This window comes from Podarcis muralis, chromosome 13, assembly GCF_964188315.1.
Source record: "Podarcis muralis chromosome 13, rPodMur119.hap1.1, whole genome shotgun sequence".
Taxonomy (NCBI): Eukaryota; Metazoa; Chordata; class Lepidosauria; order Squamata; family Lacertidae; genus Podarcis; species Podarcis muralis.
The window spans coordinates 50,856,582-50,879,313 of NC_135667.1; the positions used below are offsets into that span (position 1 = coordinate 50,856,582).

Below are 22,732 nucleotides of genomic sequence, written 5' to 3' on the forward strand. Positions count from 1 at the left end.
GACTATTTATACAAACTAACTCACATTCCTGGATGCTTAATGACTTCCAGCTGCTCAGTGATTAGAGCGACTTGTTACCTCTTAACCCTTTAGTACCAACAATATACGCTATGTGGCGATTTATGGACCTAACAGGTATCTAAAGCCATCTGCACATGCAGAATGTAGGCACCCTATACAGTGGTACCTCTGGATGCGAACGGGATCCGTTCCGGAGCCCTGTTCGCATCCAGAAGCGAACGCAACCCGCATCCGTGCATATGCGTGTCGTGCTTCGCCGCTTCTGTGCATGGGCGTGACGTCATTTTGACAGTCTGCGCATGCGCGAGCGGCAAAACCCAGAAGTAACACACTCCGTTACTTCCGGGTCGCCACAGTGCGCAACCCGAAAATACTTATCCCAAAGCTACTACAACCCAAGGTATGACTGTATATAGAAATGAGCAAACCAGTGATATTTTAGGGAGCAGGCTAGCAGGCAGGGCCCATTGCTTACATTATAGGAGCCTATGCAGCACAAAATACTGTTGCTGTATGTAGGTTTTATTTTATTTGGGGTTTTTTAATCTTATATTTTGGAAATGTACATCCAGTTTCTTCCCCTTTACATTTTTTTGGGGCCCCCAAGAGAGTGGGGCCCTAAGCTATAGCTTGTTTAGCTTATACGTAAATCCGGCACTGTGGGCAATAATGGCATATGACCTAAATGCGACCCACCTAAATTTGAATGCCTTCTGCGGGAGCAGCAGGCCATATATCTAAGTGCCAGACTTTCCCACTGAGCACCTAAACATAGAGAGTGGATGTTGCTTTCCCTACGATGACAAAGGTGCAAGAATGTCAGGATTCTTGCCGGAAGGATGATTAGCTGTGTGTACCAATCAGCTGCCGGTAACATCTGGAAAATCTGGAAAACATGCTCCTTAGGTGGAGCTGAGTCAAGGAAAGGAGTCAGTGACAAACAAAAAAACTTTCTCATTTCCTAATCATTCGAATCTCTGAGGTTGACGACGGCCATCTCCTCTTATTCCTACTCAAGTGGCCGCATTTTGCGTATGCGAGGACCAAACAAGACATGCTATCAAATGTGTCTTTACTCTTGATGGACAGGCTTGTTGCTTTTAAGAAATGGAAACAGAACTGGGAGGGTGGAGGCTGATACTTATTGGAGCATGAAAAGCACTTCTCTCACTGCTGCAGTCCTGAGGGAGGAAAAAACCTTCTCTGAAATGGCGTTTTCTTCTGGAGAAATCCAATGGATTTCCCAAAAAGAAAATACCAGCTCCGCAGAACAGATATATCCCTCAGGGCTGCAGCAGGGGGGTGGAAGGTTTAAATCACCACCACCATGCCTTCGGTGTGCCAATATATTCCTCCTCCCAACGCTGATTTTATTTGCATTTTTTAAGGCAGCACAAATATGTTTAATGTCACAGGTACTCTTGCTATAAATCTTCTTGACCTGGATAATTATTTCCTTATCACCTGAGATCCTTCTCTCAAGGAGTAGAGAGAATGTTGTGAAACTAGACCTCTTAAGCTCAGTCCTGTGCATGTGTACTGGGAATTATTATCGTCCCTGTCTCCAGTTGGGCTCACTCCCATTTAAGCATGCATATAGCCTTCTCTCCCAGATCTTGCATTAGATGAAACTCCCAAGTCCTGTTTCTCTAAGGGCTGGTTTGCACGCGGCAGTAGGGCGTGCTGGATTTTTCAACTTTCAACTTCCCAAAATATGAGGGGTGCTAAAAAGTTGGAACGACTTAGGAATTCAAAAGAGATTTTGGTTATATTAATATAACTTAGTTTTGCTTGTTTAGTATAAATGTGTGTAAAATTGCACAGAAAAAAATTACAAATGCAGTTGTACTATATTATTATCATTATTAAGCATGACCTGACATTTTCAGAAGGTAAAATCAAAATTCTTTGGTTTTCCGAAAGCAGTTTGTGTGCTTCTTCACCATCAAACTAAATGCTGCCCAGTCATGACAGTTTTGAATTCTTCGCTCGCAAAAACATATTTTTAAGGCCTGTCACTGAAGACATTTGCAAAATTTCAGTTTCACCTCTTAAATCCACCCCAAAATTTAAGTTGCACACCCTAGTATGGCAGCTCATCACTTGATTTCAGTAGTCTTAGACAAGTTTGGACAATACTTTAGAGACTTGAGCTAGCTATCTCCCTGTGTGTTGGTGTTCTGGCCATGATTCGCCACCCCCACAAGATAGCCGACTGCATGGTGCCCACATGCATACAGTATTTCATGCACAGGTACAACTCATATGGTTGATTTCCCCGATAAAATCCTGGTAATGTCCTGCAAGAAGCAGCTGGCCAGTTGTGTGCACGTATGTTGATCTCTTTTGTCGACCAATGTCATTCGTGCCCTGTGTACAGAATTGAGTCAGTGGAATAATATAGGTAAAGGTAAAGGGACCCCTGACCATTAGGTCCAGTCGTGCCCGACTCTGGGGTTGTGGCGCTCATCTCGCTTTATTGGCCAAGGGAGCCGGCGTACAGCTTCCAGGTCATGTGGCCAACATGACTAAGCCGCTTCTGGAGAACCAGAGCAGTGCACAGAAATGCCATTTACCTTCCTGCCAGAGCGGTACCTATTTATCTACTTGCACTTTGACGTGCTTTCGAACTGCTAGGTTGGCAGGAGCTGGGACCGAGCAACAGGAGCTCACCCCATCACGGGAATTCGAACCGCCAACCTTCTGATTGACAAGTCCTAGGCTCTGTGGTTTAACCCACAGCGCCATCCGTGTCCCTAGTGGAATAATATGGAGCAGAGTAAACAAATAAATAAAATGCAAACGTTAAAGAAGGGTGCTTCTTGTTGGACGTTACCAGGATTTGAAGGGTGGGCAGGTGACAAAGAGGACAGGACACCTGCACTTTTAATAGTTGTGTACAAGAGAAAATTTGAGCAAGTGTAGCTTGTAGTCATTACGGGCCATTTCAGACAGAGGTCCAATTTGGGTCTAACATGGAGCCAGCATGTCCACCATGACTGTTTGCTTATTCAATGATTTTTTGGGGTGGTCCCAAATCTTTGACATTAGCAGGGAGTGGGTGTAATCCCATTTCTTCAGCTCCATGAGCCACTTTAAACATTTCCCCCCTCCCCCTGAAGGATCAGTTTCCCAGAGTCCTATGTTGCACCACAGATATATAACTGCTTTATTATATTGGCAGTTTTATTTTCAGTCTTTCATGATCTCTAGGCACAGCATTCACATATTTCACAGCTAAAGCACATTGGGTCAACATCTTCATCATCAGTTATTATTTGTACCCTGCCCATCTGACAGTTTTGGGTGGCTATCAAGTTATCAAACTTTGCACTTGCTTACATTGAATTGAATTTGCCGTTTTATTTATTGTTTAGTTATTTCATCAAATTTCTATGCCGCCTGATTGTGTGTGTGTGTGTGTGTGTGTGTGTGTGTGTGTGTGAACCCTCAAAGTACTTTACTGCTCATTCATCCAATTTGGAGAGACACCTCCCTGCTCTGACCCTGAACTTACAAACAGGTGGAGCTCTGACAAACCTCATTTTAGTAATTCAATCATAGGTTAATATTAAAGGCTATCTCTTCCTTCTCCTCCAGTTTTCCCAACACAGTTTTGAATCCTAACCTATGCACCACCTTATGATATCAAAAGATAGATGTAACCATTAAAGCAACAGAGAGCTCATAGTAAGGTTATAAGAAAATATTTTCTCCTTGGTTTGCTGATACTATGCCAAGACAGATTTACCGGTATATATCTCTTAGCTTCACAAACCTCAAAAGCAAGCTTTCATATTTAAAATGCCTTATGTTTAAACTCTTTGAGTTGTCACTTCAAAAGAACACAGTACATCTATTAACTTTTTTAATTAAAAAAATCACTAGGAAACTCTGTGATCCAATTCCCAAGGAGAACAGAACTGCATTTTAATGAATAAGGAACAACTGGGTGATATTATCTCTACCATCCCATTACAGTAGTCTTCTCAGACGCTACTTTTGAGAAGGAATTCAGAATGACTCATTTCCCCGTCTACGTAATTAACATTCCCCGGTTATTTGGAAGAAACATTATTACTACCACTAATGAGGTTGTGGTGTTGTGTTTGTGAAGTTAGACTTCGTTTAGTCAGATAATGCCACACTGTACAGATACAACCTATCTATTTGGAATGGGACCCATCAGAAGCCAATTAAGTCTATGACCTAGATGAGCACTTGGGTAACCAGCACTTAAAATCCAATTAAATTTAAATTAATAAATGAACAGCACCAATTGTACTCATGATATCAGACACTTGTTGCATTAGACTAGGGTTTTGAAGTTCCGTATTGACTTACAATGGCCCCTTCCTCATAGCTCCGGTTATGGGCCTGCTGTCAATTCCCTATAAAGTTGAGGGCAGAGGAGCTTCAAGGTCAGTTTGCACAGCTGAGAAGGAGAACTCACCTCCATCTCTGGTTTTCTGCCCCAAATGCACTGTTTTAAAAATTGGTTGTTCTCTTGGCAAGAATTATTGCAGGTCATTGGGTCCCATCAGGAGCGGGTGTGGGGAGAGAGAGACAGAATGAATGAATGAATGAATGAATGAATGAATGAATGAACTGGAAAAAAAAGGTTGTTGGGAAGTTACAAGTTGGTGGGAGTGTGATTCAACTCCCTATTATTACCCCTATTGCACTTTAAACCACCAGCATGGCTTTATAGGAAGTCAGCAGACGACCTGAAGCATCACGCCTGGTGGGGGAGAGGGTTTTCCTCACATACCGTATTTTTCGCTCGATAACACGCACATGACCATAACACGCACATCATTTTTAGAGGAGGAAAACAAGGGGGAAAACATTCTGAATGAAACAGTGGATGTATCATTTTTGTGCTTCATGCTGTGGCCACAGACATGTGATCTGATGGTGAATTTGGGGTGACCCAATGCAAAGATCCTGAGGATCCATGTGGATCCATGCTTTTTAACCATGTTTTTGCACCATTGCAGCCCCAGGCAACAGTGGGTGTGTGATTTTTTGGGGGGGCAGGCTGTAGCCATGGACATGCTATGTGCTCTGATGGTGAATTTGGGGTGACCCAATGCAAAGATCCTGAGGATCCATGTGGATCCATGCTTTGTAACCACATTTTAAGTGGGGAGGGAAGGAAAAACACAGAAGGGACAAGGAGCACGAGAGGGGTGTGCAGAGAAGCAGCTGGCTAAGAATGCAGGAGAGGGGTATAACGGGAGGGAGGAAAGGAAGGCAAAAGTTTCCCCCCACCCAAGCACCCAAGCCAGCCAGCTCTCTCTCTCTCTCTCTCTCCCACCTGCATGTTTTCAGCAGCACCGGAGCACAGAGAGGAAGGAACGACACTCTGCTTTCCCTTCTGCTTGCCTGGAGGGGAGGGGCTTTCCTTGCTCTTTGTTCCGTTTGAGCAAACACAGCAAGGAAACAGAGAAGGGTGGGCAGTAAGACCCTGAGGCAGAATGCAGGAAAGCAGCCGCTTCCTCTTTTCAGGTTTCCCTTCTCAGTGTCGGGATTTGATTTTTGCCTCCACTCGCGCTAGTCGGCTCCAGGGACCACACATTCGCTCAATAACACGCACAGACATTTCCCCTTCCTTTTTAGGAGAAAAAATCTGCGTGTTATAGAGAGAAAAATACGGTACCTAAATAGGGTTGTATTTTGCGTTTGCTGTTGCCAAACAGAAAAAAAAATTGAGTTGCAGTAGATGGTTCACCTGAGAAAACACTAATCACCTACTGAAAAACAAGGCACCACTTTGGGACTTTTATTTGACTAGGAAATACTTTTAATAGAACAAAAATACTTGCATTGCCATGTAGCAAACTTAATTGACTTACTGTATACAAGAGTGACAGTACTGGCACAAAGGTCTGTGTAAGTTAATTGTATTTGCCACACCTTGAATAAAGCTGCAGTTCTTGTTGCGCTGCTTTGAAAAGGATATGTTAAGATTAGAAGGAGAACAAACAAAGGCAATTAAAATTACGAGGGCATGAAAAGTCTTCTTCATCTTGAATGGAAAGAAGAAAGACATGAAAGAGACTGATAAAGTAATTGCGTGTGTCAGAGAATTTGAACAGGAAACTAGTTTTGGAGCAGCAAGTGTAAAACAACTGATTAATACTTTCCTAAAATGATCAAAAGAACGCACTCTGCAGACTTGGGGAAGTCTTGGGCAAACAGAGGTAGTGATGGGCAACACGACCGATGATTTTTTAACACAACACAGAGCCTAGGACTTGCCGATCAGAAGGTCAGCGGTTCGAATCTCCACGACGGGATGAGCTCCCGTTGCTCAGTCCCAGCTCCTGCCAACCTAGCAGTTCGAAAGCACATCAGAGTGCAAGTAGATAAATAGGTACCACTCCAGCGGGAAGGTAAACGGCGTTTCCGTGTGCTGCTCTGGTTTGCCAGAAGCGGCTTAGTCATGCTGGCCACATGACCCGGAAGCTGTACACCAGCTCCCTCGGCCAATAAAGCGAGATGAGCGCCACAACCCCAGAGTTGGCCATGACTGGACCTAATGGTCAGGGGTCCCTTTACTTTTTACACAAATTCTTAAAAGAGCCTCTTGGTTGGTCTTTTAATGTGTAAAGGAGGTTATTTTAATCTGTTTCTGTATTTGAACTTTTGTGTCTTTTGGAGCAGGGCTGTAAATTCTTCTTGATTTTACTGTTTTACATTTTGTAAACCACTTTGATTTATTTATTTTTACAATCAAGTGGTTTATAAATTTTTTGAAATGAAATGAAATGAATGAATGAATGAATGGTCACCAAATTGTTAACTACTTGGAACCCCAGGAATGACAGGGGATAAGGCTCTCTTTTTGTATCATGTGCCATTCTGAATTTCCTCAAACGCCCACAATAACTGATCAGGTGACTGTGATGCTGTTACTCTGTTTGGGTGTCCAGCCTGAACACGCAAGAGCAAATAGTGTGCAGGGCTTGTGTTTGTGTGTGCTGCTTTACCGCACCCCTCCCTGCATACACCAACCCAGTTCGCTCCATTCCTGACTTCTGTGTGTTAAGCTCAGGAGTCGACAAATTCCCATCATCTGCCTCTGAGATGTGACCTCCCTCAAACCACTGTTGTAAATCTATACTGGCTTCCTCTTCCTCCTCCCTGGAGGGGTCAGGATAGGGAGGCGGTCTCCACCATTCCTCCTCTGCCCAGTCCCTGACAGTCACTCTCTCCTGGTCTGACGTACCTCACACAGGTTTGTGGTGAAGACTGAGCTGCTCAGAGAAAGGGCAGGGTAAAAATGAAATGAAGAAACAAATATCATGTCAGTGGTCACGTATGGAAGTTGTTATGTTCTTTAGGAAGACTTGCTGAAAAATCTGACCAAAGGGTGATGGTCCTGTTGTTGACAAGACTGAATTAGTTCAGAACCCTACATGTTGTGTAAGAAAAGGTGGGCAAAGGTGAATAATAATTCATCTGAGATATTGCAAAAGTTCAAGTGGAATTTGGAAGCTATGAGATGTTGCAGATCAACAGAGGTCTTTGAAACTGAAGGTGTTGACAAGATTGAGCAGGACAAGGTAATAAGCAGAAAAGAGCAAAGCAGGTACCGTATTTTGCGCTCTATAAGACGCACCAGACCACAAGACACACCTAGTTTTTGGAGGAGGAAAACAAGGAAAAAAATATTCTGAATCTCAGAAGCCAGAACAGCAAGAGGGATCGCTGCGCAGTGAAAGGAGCAATCCCTCTTGCTGTTCTGGCTTCTGGAATAGCTGCGCAGCCTGCATTCGCTCCATAAGACGCACACACATTTCCCCTTACTTTTTAGGAGGGGAAAAGTGAGTCTTATAGAGCAAAAAATATGGTAAATCAGGTGTCAGGGACTGACAGGACTCTGAGGAGTGTGTGGCAGAGGCAGAGGAGGCCCCAGGTTGACCCCGGAGAGTGGGCCAGTGATTTATGGGGTTTTGTGCCACCAGCGAGACAGGAGCTAGGGCTGGAGGAAGGGGAGGAGTCTGAGCAGTCAGAGATGGTGGACATAACAGAAGCAGAGGAGGAGGTTCTTCAGGTGGAGGGCGAGCTGGTTGAATTCCTGCCATCCCCTGCCACACTGTCTCATAGAATCAGGAGACGCTCAAAGAGCAAGCACAGTGGCAACTTCGGTTTAGGAGAAATCACTTGCGCGAAAACTCCGTCAGATTAAGTCTGGGGTATGTGTGGTCCCTGTTGTGTTTTTTTTTTGGGGGGGGGGCGGGATTAAAGAACCTGTTAATGAGGGTGAAAGAGGAGAGTGCAAAATATGGTCTGAAGCTCAACATCAAAAAAACTAAGATCGTGGACACTGGTCCCATCACCTCCTGGCAAATAGAAGGGGAGGAAATAGAGGCAGTGAGAGATTTTACTTTCCTGGGCTCCATGATCACTGCAGATGGTGACAGCAGCCACGAAATTAAAAGACGCCTGCTTCTTGGGAGAAAAGCAATGACAAACCTAGACAGCATCTTAAAAAGCAGAGACATCACCTTGCCAACAAAGGTCCGTATAGTAAAAGGTATGGTTTTCCCAGTAGTGATGTATGGAAGTGCGAGCTGGACCATAAAGAAGGCTGATCGCCGAAGAATTGATGCTTGTGAATTATGGTGCTGGAGGCTCCAATACTTTGGCCACCTCATGAGAAGAGAAGACTCCCTGGAAAAGACCCTGATGTTGGGAAGGGGTCGACAGAGGACGAGATGGTTGGACAGTGTTCTCGAAGCTACCAGCATGAGTTTGACCAAACTGCGGGAGGCAGTGGAAGACAGGAGTGCCTGGCGTGCTCTGGTCCAGGGGGTCACAAAGAGTCAGACACAACTAAACAAGTAAACAACAACAACAAATGTGTAGTCCCCCTGTTGCTTCAGCGGTTCAGCTGGGGCACAAGCCTGGGAAAGTGAATGCCAGCTAAGTAGTGTCTAGAAGCGTGTGTGTTTTTATTCAGTGCTCCCCAGGAGCTGCTGTGAGTGCCTGCTTTTGTCAATAAAGAGGTGAACTCCTGGTTGTTTGTCCTCCTTGGTTGGGTGTGCTCAGGACGTCAGGTAAATGATAGCCTGAGGTTTTGATCTGGTGAGCTTGAATTCTAAAGGCAAAGAACAAAAATAGAGAAAGGCTGCATGTGCGTGATAGTTTATTTTAGAATCAACGGGGACTGACAGAAACCAAAAATAATTTTTGTCCCCCAAAGTGCTTCTTGAGACACTGTTTTCATTCTGAAAATAGAAACTCCTTGAAGACTGATTGTGCATTGCCTCACAGTGTGTGCATTTGAAAACAGAGGTGGGTGATGCTGGCAATAGGGGATTGTCGGAAAATATACCAATACCGGGACGCGGGTGGCGCTGTGGGTTAAACCACAGAGTCTAGGACTTGCTGATCAGAAGGTCAGCGGTTCGAAACCCCATGATAGGGTGAGCTCCTGTTGCTCGGTCCCTGCTCCTGCCAACCCAGCAGTTCAAAAACACGCCAAAGTGCAAGTAGATAAATAGGTGGGAAGGTAAAAGGTGTTTCCGTGCGCTGCTCTGGTTTGCCAGAAGCGGCTTAGTCATGCTGGCCACATGACCCGGAAGCTGTACGCCGGCTCCCTCGGCCAATAAAGCAAGATGAGCGCCGCAACCCCAGAGTAGGCCACAACTGGACCTAATGGTCAGGGGTCCCTTTACCCTTTACCTTTTTATACCAATACTGCAATAATGATTTCTTTCTTCATTCACCCGGGGTATGTGCAAGGAGGAAAAGGCATGGATAAATTTGGTATTCAGGGCAGATTGAGGATTCTGTCGCCTCTCCTGCTCAGCTGTCTTCCTGCCAAAGGTGGTTGTGGATTTGGTGCTGAAAAGTCCCAGAATGATTGTCCTGTGGGACTCTGGACATAAATCCAGAGGCTTAGGATTTCATGGCTTCCATGACAACTATGGGGCTGACCCCACATGTCATCAACCCAGGGCATGCAGGACAGACTCTTGATTTGGATTTCTCTTGCCATGGCCAGAAAACTTCCTGTTTAACTTTAGACCTTCCGCATCTCTACTCCCCTGCACGGGTGGGGGAACTATTAAAATGGTCCGCCCTTGGAGTGTAATGAGTCCTCTGGTGAACTTCCTGCTGTGGTGCTCCTGTCAAATCCCTAGTTGCTCTGTGGATATGGAGACGACCCAAGTGATGGATTGCTCTGTGGATATGAAGATGACCCAAGTGATGGATATGTTGCAGTGCAATGGTTAGAAAGGAGATGGAGGAAGACTGGTGACGAGTTCAATTAAGTGCGTTAAGAGGTGAGCTCATTATCGAGCCAACTCAATGGAAATGCTGGTATCAAAGAAGGATTTATTTTCACTATTGCATCTTCTCATTGTCAGCTGTTCTGACAACAGTCCATGGCCTCGTGCAATTTGGCCTGGGGAAAGATGCTGTGGAATGTTTGGTAAATTTGCTCCCAGTTGCCATGATCTGGACTCTCTGCAGTGGAGAGAGCTCAGGTGCCTAACGGGTCCAGTTTTTATGGATATTTTAAAGGTATTCTGAGGGTGTTGACAAGATCTTTGGTTACATCCAGCCGACCATCAATATGCTTGAGCGTCCTTGTCCACTGTGGCTTGTTGAATGAAGCAGTGATGTCTGGCGAAGTCTAGGATCCATTTCAGTATGATTTCAATATCAATTTTGGGGCTGACATTGCCTTGATCACTCTGTGACATTGGATCTGTTGATAGGAAGACAGAACGGGTGAACCCTTATTTATTATTTTCAACTTCTTGGAAGCTTTTGATGCCATCGGTCATAGTATCTTTCTGAAGAGGCTACCTGAGTAGTTTTCCCCACCTCTTGCAAAGAGTGGCTGGGGAAACCCAGCCAGATGGGGCATTAATAATAATAATAATAATAATAATAATAATAATAATAATAATAATAATAGTTTCCAATATTCTCCCTATTGACTTCTAGAGAGATGGTCCTGCAATTGTGTCAGGGAAAATGGTGCTGAGCCCTAAAGAAAAACAAATGTCACAATTATTAGGGAAAGATAAAAAAGAGAGGGGGGAAATGCAGCCCTATATGGAAAGCAGCGAAATGGCTCAGTAAGGGGAAAAAATCACGTTTGTATGAGATTATGTGACAGGGAGACCAGGGAGAAGAGTCGGTGGAAGAAGATTGGAAAAAATTCAAAGTATATTTACAGAAATATTGTAAAATTAATGAATGTTAGAAGGATGCTGGAATGAACTTACATGGTTTTAGCAGAAAGGTTATAAAGAATTAAGTAAAAATGGATTGTTAATGGGTCAAAGTGTAAAATTTAAGGTTAAATTGTGTTAAGATAAATTATAGAACAAAATCTGAGAAAGAGGGAAAGGACTTGCTGAAACAGCTAATGGAATTAGAATACAAAAAAGGGAGGTGTGAGGAAGTTGAGGAAACAAGTAAATGAAAGATAAAGATATGAAAATACTGGATGTGTTTTTTTAAATGTTTTTTTTAATGTTTTTTTATTGATTTGTTGTACTGTTTTTTTTATTGCATTTTCTTTTATTTTTGAAGTATTGTAACTTTTTTATTGTTTGCTTTTCTTTTTTTTGTAATTGTTAAACTTTAATAAATATCTTTTTTAAAAAAAAAAAGAGATTATGTGACAGGACATATATATAGGTGGCATCCTGGTTCATCTATGGGCTCATCCACACACAATGCTTTCTAGGCCCAAGCCTGCACTTTCCTGGTCCGTATCCGAGCACTTTTCCCACCTCCTTCACTTTCCCCAGGAAAATCCACTCTTTGATGCTGAATCAGAACAAACAGCAATTTGGGTTTTCTGCTGATTGTGGAAAGCATTAAAGAATGGGGAGTGGAACTGCGGGTGGGCGTGAGAAAGCTGCCTCAGCAGCCTCCTTGTGCGGTGTCGCCCGGCCGAGGAGAGGGGCAGAGAATTGCCTCTCCTCTCCAGGCCAGGCTTGACCCAGGGTTAGAGCTGTGTGGGTCCGCCCTCCAAAAAAAGTGTCGCCCAATGTGGTCAGCCCCCCTGCCCCCTAGCTATGCTAGTGGGATTTTCACAGGGAAAGTGGAGGGGCAAATAAAATAAAATAAAATAGTACTCGGGCAAAGACTGGAAAAGTGCAAACCTGTGCCTAGAAAGTCCGGAGGAAAATGAGTGTGGATGATCCCTATGTTGATAGGGATGCTGTGCAATTTGAGATGAAACCGAGATGATGAACTGCTGTGGTATGTGATAAGAATACATTGAGAAGACACCTGGGATTAGTCACCAGCAATTTATCTCAGCATCTCAGCTACCAAGCAAGTCGTGTCTCCATCTAACATTCCAAAGCCTTGAGCCGCTGTTCAGGTGTCCATTAAACCATAGTAACAGCAATAACATTTCTGTACCAGAAACTGCATTGCCTCACTGTCAGGAGTCTTGCAGCACACTGTTGAGTAGGGAAGCGCTATTATCTCCTTTCTGCAGACCAGGACATCCTGGGAATTTGCAGTGGGAGGAGGAAACTGAATCTTTGTCAAAAGCAGCTGCCCCCCATCAAGTAAATCAATAAAAATAATTAACTAACTGAAGTTCTGCACCACCACCCTCAAGATAAATCCTGGCTACGCCCGTGGTCAAAAGACTTGGCAGTCATTAAAAAAAGCAGATTTAACATTAAGGTTGTATTCTCTCTAGAACATAAGTTCCACTGAACTTATGGTAGAACTTGCTTCCAAGTGAACACGCGTAGGATTGTGCTCTTAAGTCTTCCCTTGATATTAAATTTTGCTTTAACCGTCTCATGATAATTAATACACAAACTTTGTACAACAAAATGGAGTAAGCCTACATGCACACTACCTTGAACTCCTATAAAGAAGGGTAAATATAACAAGTCATTAAAAAGTAATAAAACCACGCAGGAAATATTTTTATTTTCATAGGGGACGTAAGGCTACCTTTCAGTTATAAAGTGTTTGAAGAGTTTTGTAATTCAAGTCCACTAAATTTACAGATAGTATGAATTGGTTGTTGTTATTTGCATTTGTTAAATCACTTTATACAGAAGTCGCAAAGCAAGTTAACAGCATAAAAGACAAATAAAACTGGACATGTCTAAAATACGGGCAGGCTTGTTCTTATGGTTAGAAAACAAATGGCAAGATGCTACGAATGAAAATGCATTCTTAGGAAGCGGTAGAACATTTGCAAAAGACTTTTTGGACACAGATTACGCAAGAAGACATTCCAGTCCAGCAAAGAGAATTTCAGTTCTGGAGAACTGGGCTCAAACGCTGTCTGAGATGGATAGCTTTGTGCAGAGGTCAGCAAACTTATTCAGCAGGGGGCCAGTCCACTGTCCCTCAGACCTTGGGGGGGGGGCAGACTATATTTTGAAGAAGAAAGAAAAGAATGAATTCCTATGCCCCACAAATAACCCAGAGATGCATTTTAAATGAAAGGACACATTCTACTCATGTAAAAACACACTGATTCCCGGACTGTCCGTGGGCCAGATTTAGAAGGCGATTGGGCCAGATCCGGCCCCCGGGCCTTAGTTTGCCTACCCATGGCTTTGAGGCTAGTGAGTGATTTACAGAGTAATCTTAACCCTCACATTTGCTGGCTGGAAAGGGCTAGGATGGGGTGGAGATGCCTTTCTGCAGGAAGAGAAGATCTTCATCAGCATGGGGTGTATATGCCAGAGAGGCCCTTGCCATACCTGTGAAAAGTTCTATGGGCACCAATTTAGCATTAATAGTATTTTTGTCGACAGCAACCAGTCAGCTTTGAAACGGGGCGTTCTGGGGATGGAGCAGAGACAACCTAAAACCCCTTCATTCTTCTGTAAATCCCCAGGATCAGGCTCATCAGCTATACTAGCATCAACTATACCCCACCCAAATTGATTTTACAAAATAGAAATCTGCTGGGGGCAGGGAGAAATAAGTTTTATTCCCCCACCTCCCAGCCGGGTCACTGTGAGATGGCACTACTCTGGAAGCAGTGGACAATCCATTTTTTCACTCCTTTTCAACCCATCTAATTCAGGAATTCTCAGCCCAGTTGCAAGGCTACACGCTCGCAATGGGAGAAAGCTCCATCCAATTCACGACTTCTGAGTAGGCATGCATAGAGTTGCACGGTTTAAATACTTAAATCACGTGAGAAATGTAGCCTTCCTAAAATTACTTCTTAATAGTGCTTGGGGTTCTGAGAAACAAATGAAGACAAGCTAGGCAGCTGTTCGTGACGCAAGCTCTTGCCTTGTGCTACTGCAGCTGAACTGGAGCCAGGGGCAGGTATGATTCAGCTGAACGAAAATGGCTCTTTCTGCATTACGGAGGATCATAGCTGTCAACCGTCCCTTATTTGGCGGGAAAGCCCCTTATCCCAGCGCTGTGTCCCGCTGCTGTCCCTTATTGATGATGTCCCTTAAATTTCCCGGGTTTCAAAGGAAGCAGCTCCTCTCCCTCCCTCCCTGCCGTCCAGGGAGGAGGGAGGCTCCAACTGTGTTGCTTGGCTGCATTGCTCACCCAATAAGGAGTCTAAGAACGACTGGGGGTGGAGCTTGCATGCCTTGTGCCGATCAAATCGGCCGTGTTGCCTGGGGACTTGCCTTTGCTCAGTGCTTCCCAGCGGAGAGGTGACGGTGGTTTCCCTTGCTGCATCCCCTTTGCCGGGTTGCTGCGATGTGGGAACCACCGCTTGAGGCTTCATTTGGCTGCTGGCTGGGCTTTCTGCCTTTGGCTCGGAGGGGCTCAGAAGTTGAACATACCTGTGCTTGGAAAATTCCTTATTTTGGCTGCTGGTCCCTTATTTTCGAGGCTGCTGGTCCCTTATTTTCAAATCTGTAAGTTGACAGCTATGTGGAGGATATCTCTGCAGATCTAGTATGAGCAGGTGTTCCTTGGACAACCCTAAGTTCTCTTTGCTAAAAGAACACTTTTGCTTTCTCCCAACAGATGTACGAGACATTTCACAATTCCATTTTAAGGCCTAAATATAGAGGCTCACGGCTTGTCAAAGTGAGGTATGTAAAACCACGGTCCAAAGATATGGCAAAAATCTTCCCTCCTCTGCATTGCAGGGGAATGGAATGATCGATCCTCAGGGTCTCTTCCAAATCTACAATTCTGTGATTCTCCTGTGACTCAGCCAGCAGGTGGATTTGCCTGTGTGTGTGTGTGTGTGTGTAACTAACTAAACATTAAGAGCCAGTGTGGTGTAGTGGTTAAGAGCGGTGGACTCGTAATCTGGTGAATCGGGTTCGCTTCCCCGCTCCTCCACATGCAGCTGCTGGGTGACCTTGGGCTAGTCACACTTCTCTGAAGTCTCTCAGCCCCACTCACCTCACAGAGTGTTTGTTGTGGGGGAGGAAGGGAAAGGAGAATGCTAGCCGCTTTGAGACTCCTTTGGGTAGTGATAAAGCGGGATATCAAATCCAAACTCTTCCTCTTCTTCTTCTAAGTTGGTTGCCTGGATTCCACCAAGCTGCTCCTGATACACCACTTAGCAGAATGGTACAGGTGACCACAGTATGTTGGGCCAAGGTAGCTCATCCCAGTGTCCTTTTCATCTGTATTGGCTCTCTGAATCATCTTGCCACTTGTATGAGTACAGATGCGTGGTAAAAAGGTTAGAAACTGGTCTGGATACACTTTGAATGGCATCTTTCTGCATGATCCCACACCAGCAGGGCCTTACGAGGATGCAGATGTCTCTGCACTGTAACAACTGTCAGCTTTAGGTATCTTTGGAAATCATTTGCCTTGGAAATGAAATGACTTAACTTGCCTTAGTGTACCAGACTGGAAAGCTTACGCTCCTTTCTGCAATAATTTGTAAAAGACTGATTCACAAGTCTTTGGGGTCATCAGTAAAACAAGGCAGGACGGCTAAATCCACAAAGCACATGTAATGCTGGTGAGTGTGATAACACAGAGCTTCACCGTCACACCTAGTCTGACACTGAAGCCACCTAGCAGGTTGATAACATAGGTGATATTTCAACTGGGGAATTTACCCTATGCCTCCTCCCTGTTCAACCCATATGAACCTAATCATTGCAACCTCTCCTCTTGACATATTATTCCTGAGAGGTACCTAGTTTTTCCAGTTTGTGCTGTAACACAGATGAACATTTTTAATTTCCAAGACCGGAGTATTTCCACATTTCCCCAAAGCTGCCAGTTGGGCAGTGGGCAGTTCTTTTGACAGTAGTTCAAAGTATGTTCAAAAGCTTTTAGATATTTGTTCGGTGTAAACATGTCCTTGTGACCCAACAGCCTCACTCCTGTCCCTTTAAAATTTATCCCAGGGATTTGAAATGTCTTAACTTGTAATGCCAGTAAAGGTATTTGTATTGTATTGTCCTATCTGAAGGTAGCAAATATGTGGCCAGGAAACTAAGACTAGCCCAAGCTTCTAAGACAGGCTCTCTGTGGCAACACAGCTTTTCCTCCGTGTAATATGCAAAGCAGCCCATATTGTTTGTTGGCATATTCTTCAGGAATACAGTGGTACCTCTGGTTGTGAACGGGATCCGTTCCGGAGGCCTGTTCGCAACATGAAAAGAGCGCAACCTGAAGCGCCGTATCTGCGCAGGTGTGCGCCGTGATTTGGTGCTTGTGCGCATGCTCGAAGAGCGATTTAGCGCTGCTGCGCATGCGCGAGCGGTGAAACCTGGAAGTAACCCTTTCCGGTACTTCTGGGTCACCACGGGACGTAACCTGAAAGAACGTAACATGAAGCAAACGTAACATGAGTTATGACTGCAGAGGATGTAGTTAAATGTGCATTGCTTTCCAGATCATGAATCTGGGCACTGCATTTTAATTGGCAGCTCCTTGATTAAAATCAGTTTTATTCTCAGATGTTTATAAACTCCCGAGCTCCTTACACTGGCAGCATAATTCCCCATGACCCTCCCCGCACCCCCAATCCGCTGAACACTTACCAGGAAGGCACGGCTGTGTAGCTTTCCTCGTTCCTTCTTTAAAAAGCAGCAGCCTAGCGGGCATTGGCAGAGCACTTTCCATAAGCCCTTAATAGCTATATTTGACAGGTCATTTCTGTGTCACCTGCGGGTGACACAGTCCTGGATGGAAATGCGTAGATTTCATTTGCATTAACCAGTGGCATAGCGTGGGTTGTCAGCACCCGGGGCAAGGCAAGTAATTTGCGCCCCCTAACCCGTGGATTTGCGCCCCCTAACCCGTGGATTTGCGCCCCCTAACCTGTGGATTTGCCCTAACCCCAGATGTTGCGCCCGGTGCGGCTGGCCCCCCCTGCACCCCCCACGCTACGCCACTGGCATTAACACAGTCAGCCGTGGCCATTGAGGGCTTTGACTGTGGCAGGTGAAGAAAGCAATGGCTGAACGCTCCCTCCCCATCGACTGAACAGTATCAACTTAACTCTGGTTGCCAGCTTTGAGATGGGGAGGGTGTCTGGCTGTACTTCTTCAGCAGGCTGTGCCCCCCCCCCCCCCCCCGATTTATTTGTCTTCCTGTGAGTTTATGGCACTGTTCCTCAATGAGTTTTTCTTTTTTAAATAGGGCTTCCCTTCAAAATCAATTCCACCTTCTGTGATTCTGCAACAACGAACGTTCACTCTGTACTCACATTGATTTGCTTGTGGGGCGTTTATAATTTCCTGCTAATCATTCAGCACTCTCGGGTGAATTTCCCTGCTACTTCCATAACAGCCCAAAGTCTTTTTTTAAAGGATGTTTTTAAAAGGTGTCATTGCAACACCTTAGGGCGACAGAGCACTTTAATCCACTTTAATTGTACAAGTCTAGATTTACCAGCTGTTGCTCGAGTCTGCAGCGTGCAGCTATGTGAGGTCATATGTAGACTGACAAATGAATAGTGTGGATTATTTTAGCTTTCTCTTTCACTTGATGACAGTACCATTCTAACAGCACTGGCCTTGACCTAAAGCAGGGATGGGCAATTTCTGGTTTCTACCCAATCTTTGCCTGCCAGGGGTCCAAACTGACCCATGAGGCCATTTTCCTCAAGCCATGCACACCTGTCCACCAGGGGGACATCAGCTGATGCACGGGAGGGAGGGGTTCAAACCTGGTGGAATCTTCCTTCACCTGTGCAAAGCGGTCAGCAGAACTGCACTCTTTGCTCACCAGCTGGAGGCTTAAAGAACAGCACGGGGCTGTTTGAAAAAAGGCATTCAAACAGCCATGCACTACACTTTGAAGTCCCAACTGCTGGAGCGTCAAAGTGCAGCATCACTTGATGCCACCAGGACATCAAGGGATTTGACAGGTGGGCGCACCCACCTGTCAAGTTTGGCCCTCCACCTGGGTTGGGGAGATAAGGATCTGGTCCGCCAGCCATAAAAGGTTCCTCACCCCTGATCTGAAGAAAAGGAAGGAATGACGAAGCACTTTCCATCGGCTAATGCTTGCAATATTTCAATATTTCTATATGGTCTGAAGCTCAACATCAAAAAAATGAAGATCTTGGCCACTGGTCCCATCACCTCCTGGCAAATAGAAGGGGAAGAAATGGAGGCAGTGAGAGATTTTACTTTCTTGGGCTCCATGATCACTGCAGATGGTGACAGCAGCCACGAAATTAAAAGACTACTGCTTCTTGGGAGAAGGGCAATGACAGGCCTAGACAGCATCTTGAGAAGTAGAGACATCACCTTGCCAACAAAGGTCCGTATAGTTCAAGCTATGGTTTTCCCAGTAGTGATGTATGGAAGTGAGAGCTGGACCATAAAGAAGGCTGATCGCCGAAGAATTGATGCTTTGGAATTATGGTGCTGGAGGAGACTCTCAAGAGTCCCATGGACTGCAAGAAGATCAAACCTCTCCATTCTTAAGGAAACCAGCCCTGAGTGCTCACTGGAAGGACAGATCATGAAGCTGAGGCTCCAAGACTTTGGCCACCTCATGAGAAGAGAAGACTCCCTGGAAAAGACCCTGATGTTGGGAGAGATGGAGGGCACAAGAAGAAGGGGACGACAGAGGATGAGATGGTTGGATAGTGTTCTCGAAGCTACCAGCATGAGTTTGACCAAACTGCGGGAGGCAGTGGAAGACAGGCGTGCCCGGCGTGCTCTGGTCCAGAGGGTCGCGAAGAGTCGGACACGACTAAATGACTAAACAACAACAATGCTTGCAAAGTTCAGGTGAAGGAAAGGAGGGGTGGAGAGAAAGAGAAAGAGAAAGAGAAAGAGAAAGAGAAAGAGAAAGAGAAAGAAAGAGAAAGAGAAAGAGAAAGAGAACTTTTAAGTTTTGCTTGCCTGCTCGCTGATCACGCCTAGTGTCCCTACATTTGCAGCCTAAAACACACACTTTGGGAAGCAAAGTGTTACAACTTTTGCTTGTGCACACTGGTTCTGTCTGTCTGAAAGATCAGGAAGGAAAGGAAAAGGAGCAGCTTTACTCTAAACCTTGCTGCCCTTTGAATTTGCAAGAAATTGAATGCAGTTTAGAAGGTATCTTCAAGAGGTTGTTGGCCCTGTTCTTCCCAGCTGTTGGCCTAAAATCCAGCTGCTCTTCTCTCTGAGTTGCAAAGGATACCTTCTTGTGGCTTGAGCACATCAAATGTATCATTGGTGCAGATTTCTGATGGCGTATGAGTGGATTCTTCGCATCAATTCATATAGCTATTATTAAGGTGAAAGAACTGCAGTTAATTTTACCCTCAGGATCACTGCCATGTGAAAGAGTTTCCCCAGGACAAAATACCCAAGAACTGCATCCTGAAATCATACTCAAAATCATACCCGCTGGAATGTGGAGTTAACCAGGGCTATTGACTGTTTGGCTCCGAAGCGCCCTCTCCGGTTGCATGGAGCCCGGACAGCCCCGTGGTTTTCCCCGGAGCTGAGGGTGATGAAACAATCGTTGAGACGGCTAGAGCGCCGGTGGCGGATAACTCATTCCGAATCTGACCGGACACAGGTTAGAGCTCAACGTCGAGCCTACCAAGTGGCGATAGCGACGGCGAAGAAGAATTTCTTCGCCGCCTCTATTGCATCTGCAGAAAACAGCAGCAGGAGACTTTTTCAGGTGGTTCACAATTTAGCGGAACCACCTGCAACATCGGGGCCCAGTACGGGCCACATGTTCTCCTGCAATGATTTTGCAAAGTTTTTTGCAGATAAAATCGCTCAGATTCGGGAAGAAGTAGACTCCACCGTGGGAGCAGGGCCGGGGCGGGAGAGTGCTAGAGTTCTGTCTAGTCAAGTTGAGTGGAATCAATTCCAATCTGTTACCTCCGTGGACAGGCTGCTTGGACGAGTGAAACCAACCACCTGTCTCCTGGATCCTTGCCCATCCTGGCTTATAAAAGCTAGCCGGGAAGGACTGGGCGATGGGCTTCGTGGGGTGGTGAATGCTTCCCTCCGTGAGGGAGCCTTCCCAGACCCGCTGAAAGAGGCGGTTATTAAACCGCTTCTTAAAAAACCATCTTTAGATGCGGCCACGATGGCCAATTATCGCCCAGTCTCAAATCTTCCATTCCTGGGCAAGGTGATTGAGCGAGCGGTTGCCGAACAACTCCAGGCACGCCTGGAAGAAGCGGACCATTTGGATCCCTTCCAGTCGGGATTCAGGCCTCATCATGGGACTGAAACTGCCTTGGTCGCACTGGTTGATGATCTCCGGCGGGCTAGGGACAAAGGTGAGAGCTGTTTCCTAGTTCTGCTGGATCTCTCAGCGGCGTTTGATACCATCGACCATAACATCCTTCTGGACCGTCTTGAGGGGCTGGGAGCTGGGGGCACTGTCATACAGTGGTTCCGCTCCTTCCTCCTGGGCCGTGTTCAGAAAGTGGTGGTGGGGGATGAGTGTTCAGACCCCTGGGCTCTCACTTGTGGGGTGCCTCAGGGTTCTGTCCTCTCCCCCATGCTTTTCAACATTTACATGCAGCCGCTGGGAGAGATCATCAGGAGGTTTGGGCTGGGTGTTCATCAGTATGCCGATGATACCCAGCTCTACCTCTCTTTTAAATCAGAACCAGTGAAGGCGGTGAAGGTCCTGCGTGAGTGTCTGGAGGCGGTTGGAGGATGGATGGCGGCTAACAGATTGAGATTGAATCCTGACAAGACAGAAGTACTGTTTTTGGGGGACAGGAGGCGGGCAGGTGTGGAGGATTCCCTGGTCCTGAATGGGGTAACTGTGCCCCTGAAGGACCAGGTGCGCAGCCTGGGAGTCATTTTGGACTCACAGCTGTCCATGGAGGCACAGGTCAAATCTGTGTCCAGGGCAGCTGTTTACCAGCTCCATCTGGTACGTAGGCTGAGACCCTATCTGCCTGCAGACTGTCTCGCCAGAGTGGTGCATGCTCTGGTTATCTCCCGCTTGGACTACTGCAATGCACTCTACGTGGGGCTACCTTTGAAGGTGACTCGGAAACTACAATTAATCCAGAATGCGGCAGCTAGACTGGTGACTGGGGGCGGCCGCCGAGACCATATAACACCGGTCTTGAAAGACCTGCATTGGCTCCCAGTACGTTTCTGAGCACAATTCAAAGTGTTGGTGCTGACCTTTAAAGCCCTAAACGGCCTCGGTCCAGTATACCTGAAGGAGCGTCTCCACCCCCATCATTCTGCCCGGACGCTGAGGTCCAGCGCCGAGGGCCTTCTGGCGGTTCCCTCATTGCGAGAAGCAAAGCTACAGGGAACCAGGCAGAGGGCCTTCTCGGTAGTGGCGCCCGCCCTGTGGAACGCCCTTCCAGCAGATGTCAAAGCGATAAACAAGTACCTAACATTCAGAAGACATCTTAAGGCAGCCCTGTTCAGGGAAGTTTTTAACATGTGATTTTACTGTATTTTTGGTTTTTATGTAAGCCGCCCAGAGTGGCTGGGGAGGCCCAGCCAGATGGGCGGGGTATAAATAATAAATTATTATTATTATAAATTATTATTATTATACTAAAAAACCAGTTCTTCAGGATGCAGAAACCTGCAGTGTTATCTTCTCGGAGGAACTTTCACAAGATCATTTTACAACATTTGTCTAGGAAGATCACTGTATGGTGACTCAGCTCAATAATGGTTGGATTGGGACAGAACTACAATTTATAAACAACACTACACACCTGCATACAGAGTCCTTAGTAACATTTAGCACAACACACCTTGTGTCCTGGTGTCATCACACTGAGTGGTTCATCAAGTCTCACAGTGACCAGCCAGATGGTTATGGCCAGTGCTCTCCCCCCCGAAAAAAAATGTTTAGGGGTACTTTAATTTTGACTCAAGAAAATCACCATTCTATAATTCAAATAGGGAAAAATAAATACAGTCATACCTTGGGTTACAGATACTTCAGGTTGCATTTTTTCAGGTTATGGACGCGCCGAAACCCGGAAGTACCGGAACGGGTTACTTCCGGGTTTTGGTGGTCGCACATGCGCAGACGTGCTAAATCGCACTTTGTGCATGCGCAGAAGCGCCACGTCGCAACTCACACATACGCAGATGCAGCTCTGTGGGTTGCGAACGTGCCTCCCGCACGGACCACGTTCGCAACCCGAGCGTCCACTGTACAGTAAATGGACAAAAGTACAAAGATTCACAAAATGTTTAGGGGTATGCGTCCCCCCAGAAAAAAGCACTGGTTATGGGACACCAGAAAGCAGGGCCAGAGCTCAAAGGCACTCTCCCTTCCTGTGGTCTCCAGAAAGTGGTATTCAGGAGCATTGCTGTGGAAGCAGAGCAGA

At 45.8% G+C, this 22,732-nt stretch overlaps 1 protein-coding gene across 1 annotated transcript in view; it reads left to right on the forward strand.

Moving 5' to 3' along the window:
• LOC114582552 (transmembrane protease serine 11E-like) overlaps positions 1–22,732 on the forward strand; it is a 73,424-nt gene that overhangs the window by 22,262 nt on the left and 28,430 nt on the right. Inside the window, exon 4 of the mRNA XM_028703648.2 lies at positions 14,989–15,056. Within this exon, the coding sequence (XP_028559481.2) occupies positions 14,989–15,056 (68 nt within the window). The remainder of the gene's footprint in view (positions 1–14,988; positions 15,057–22,732) is intronic.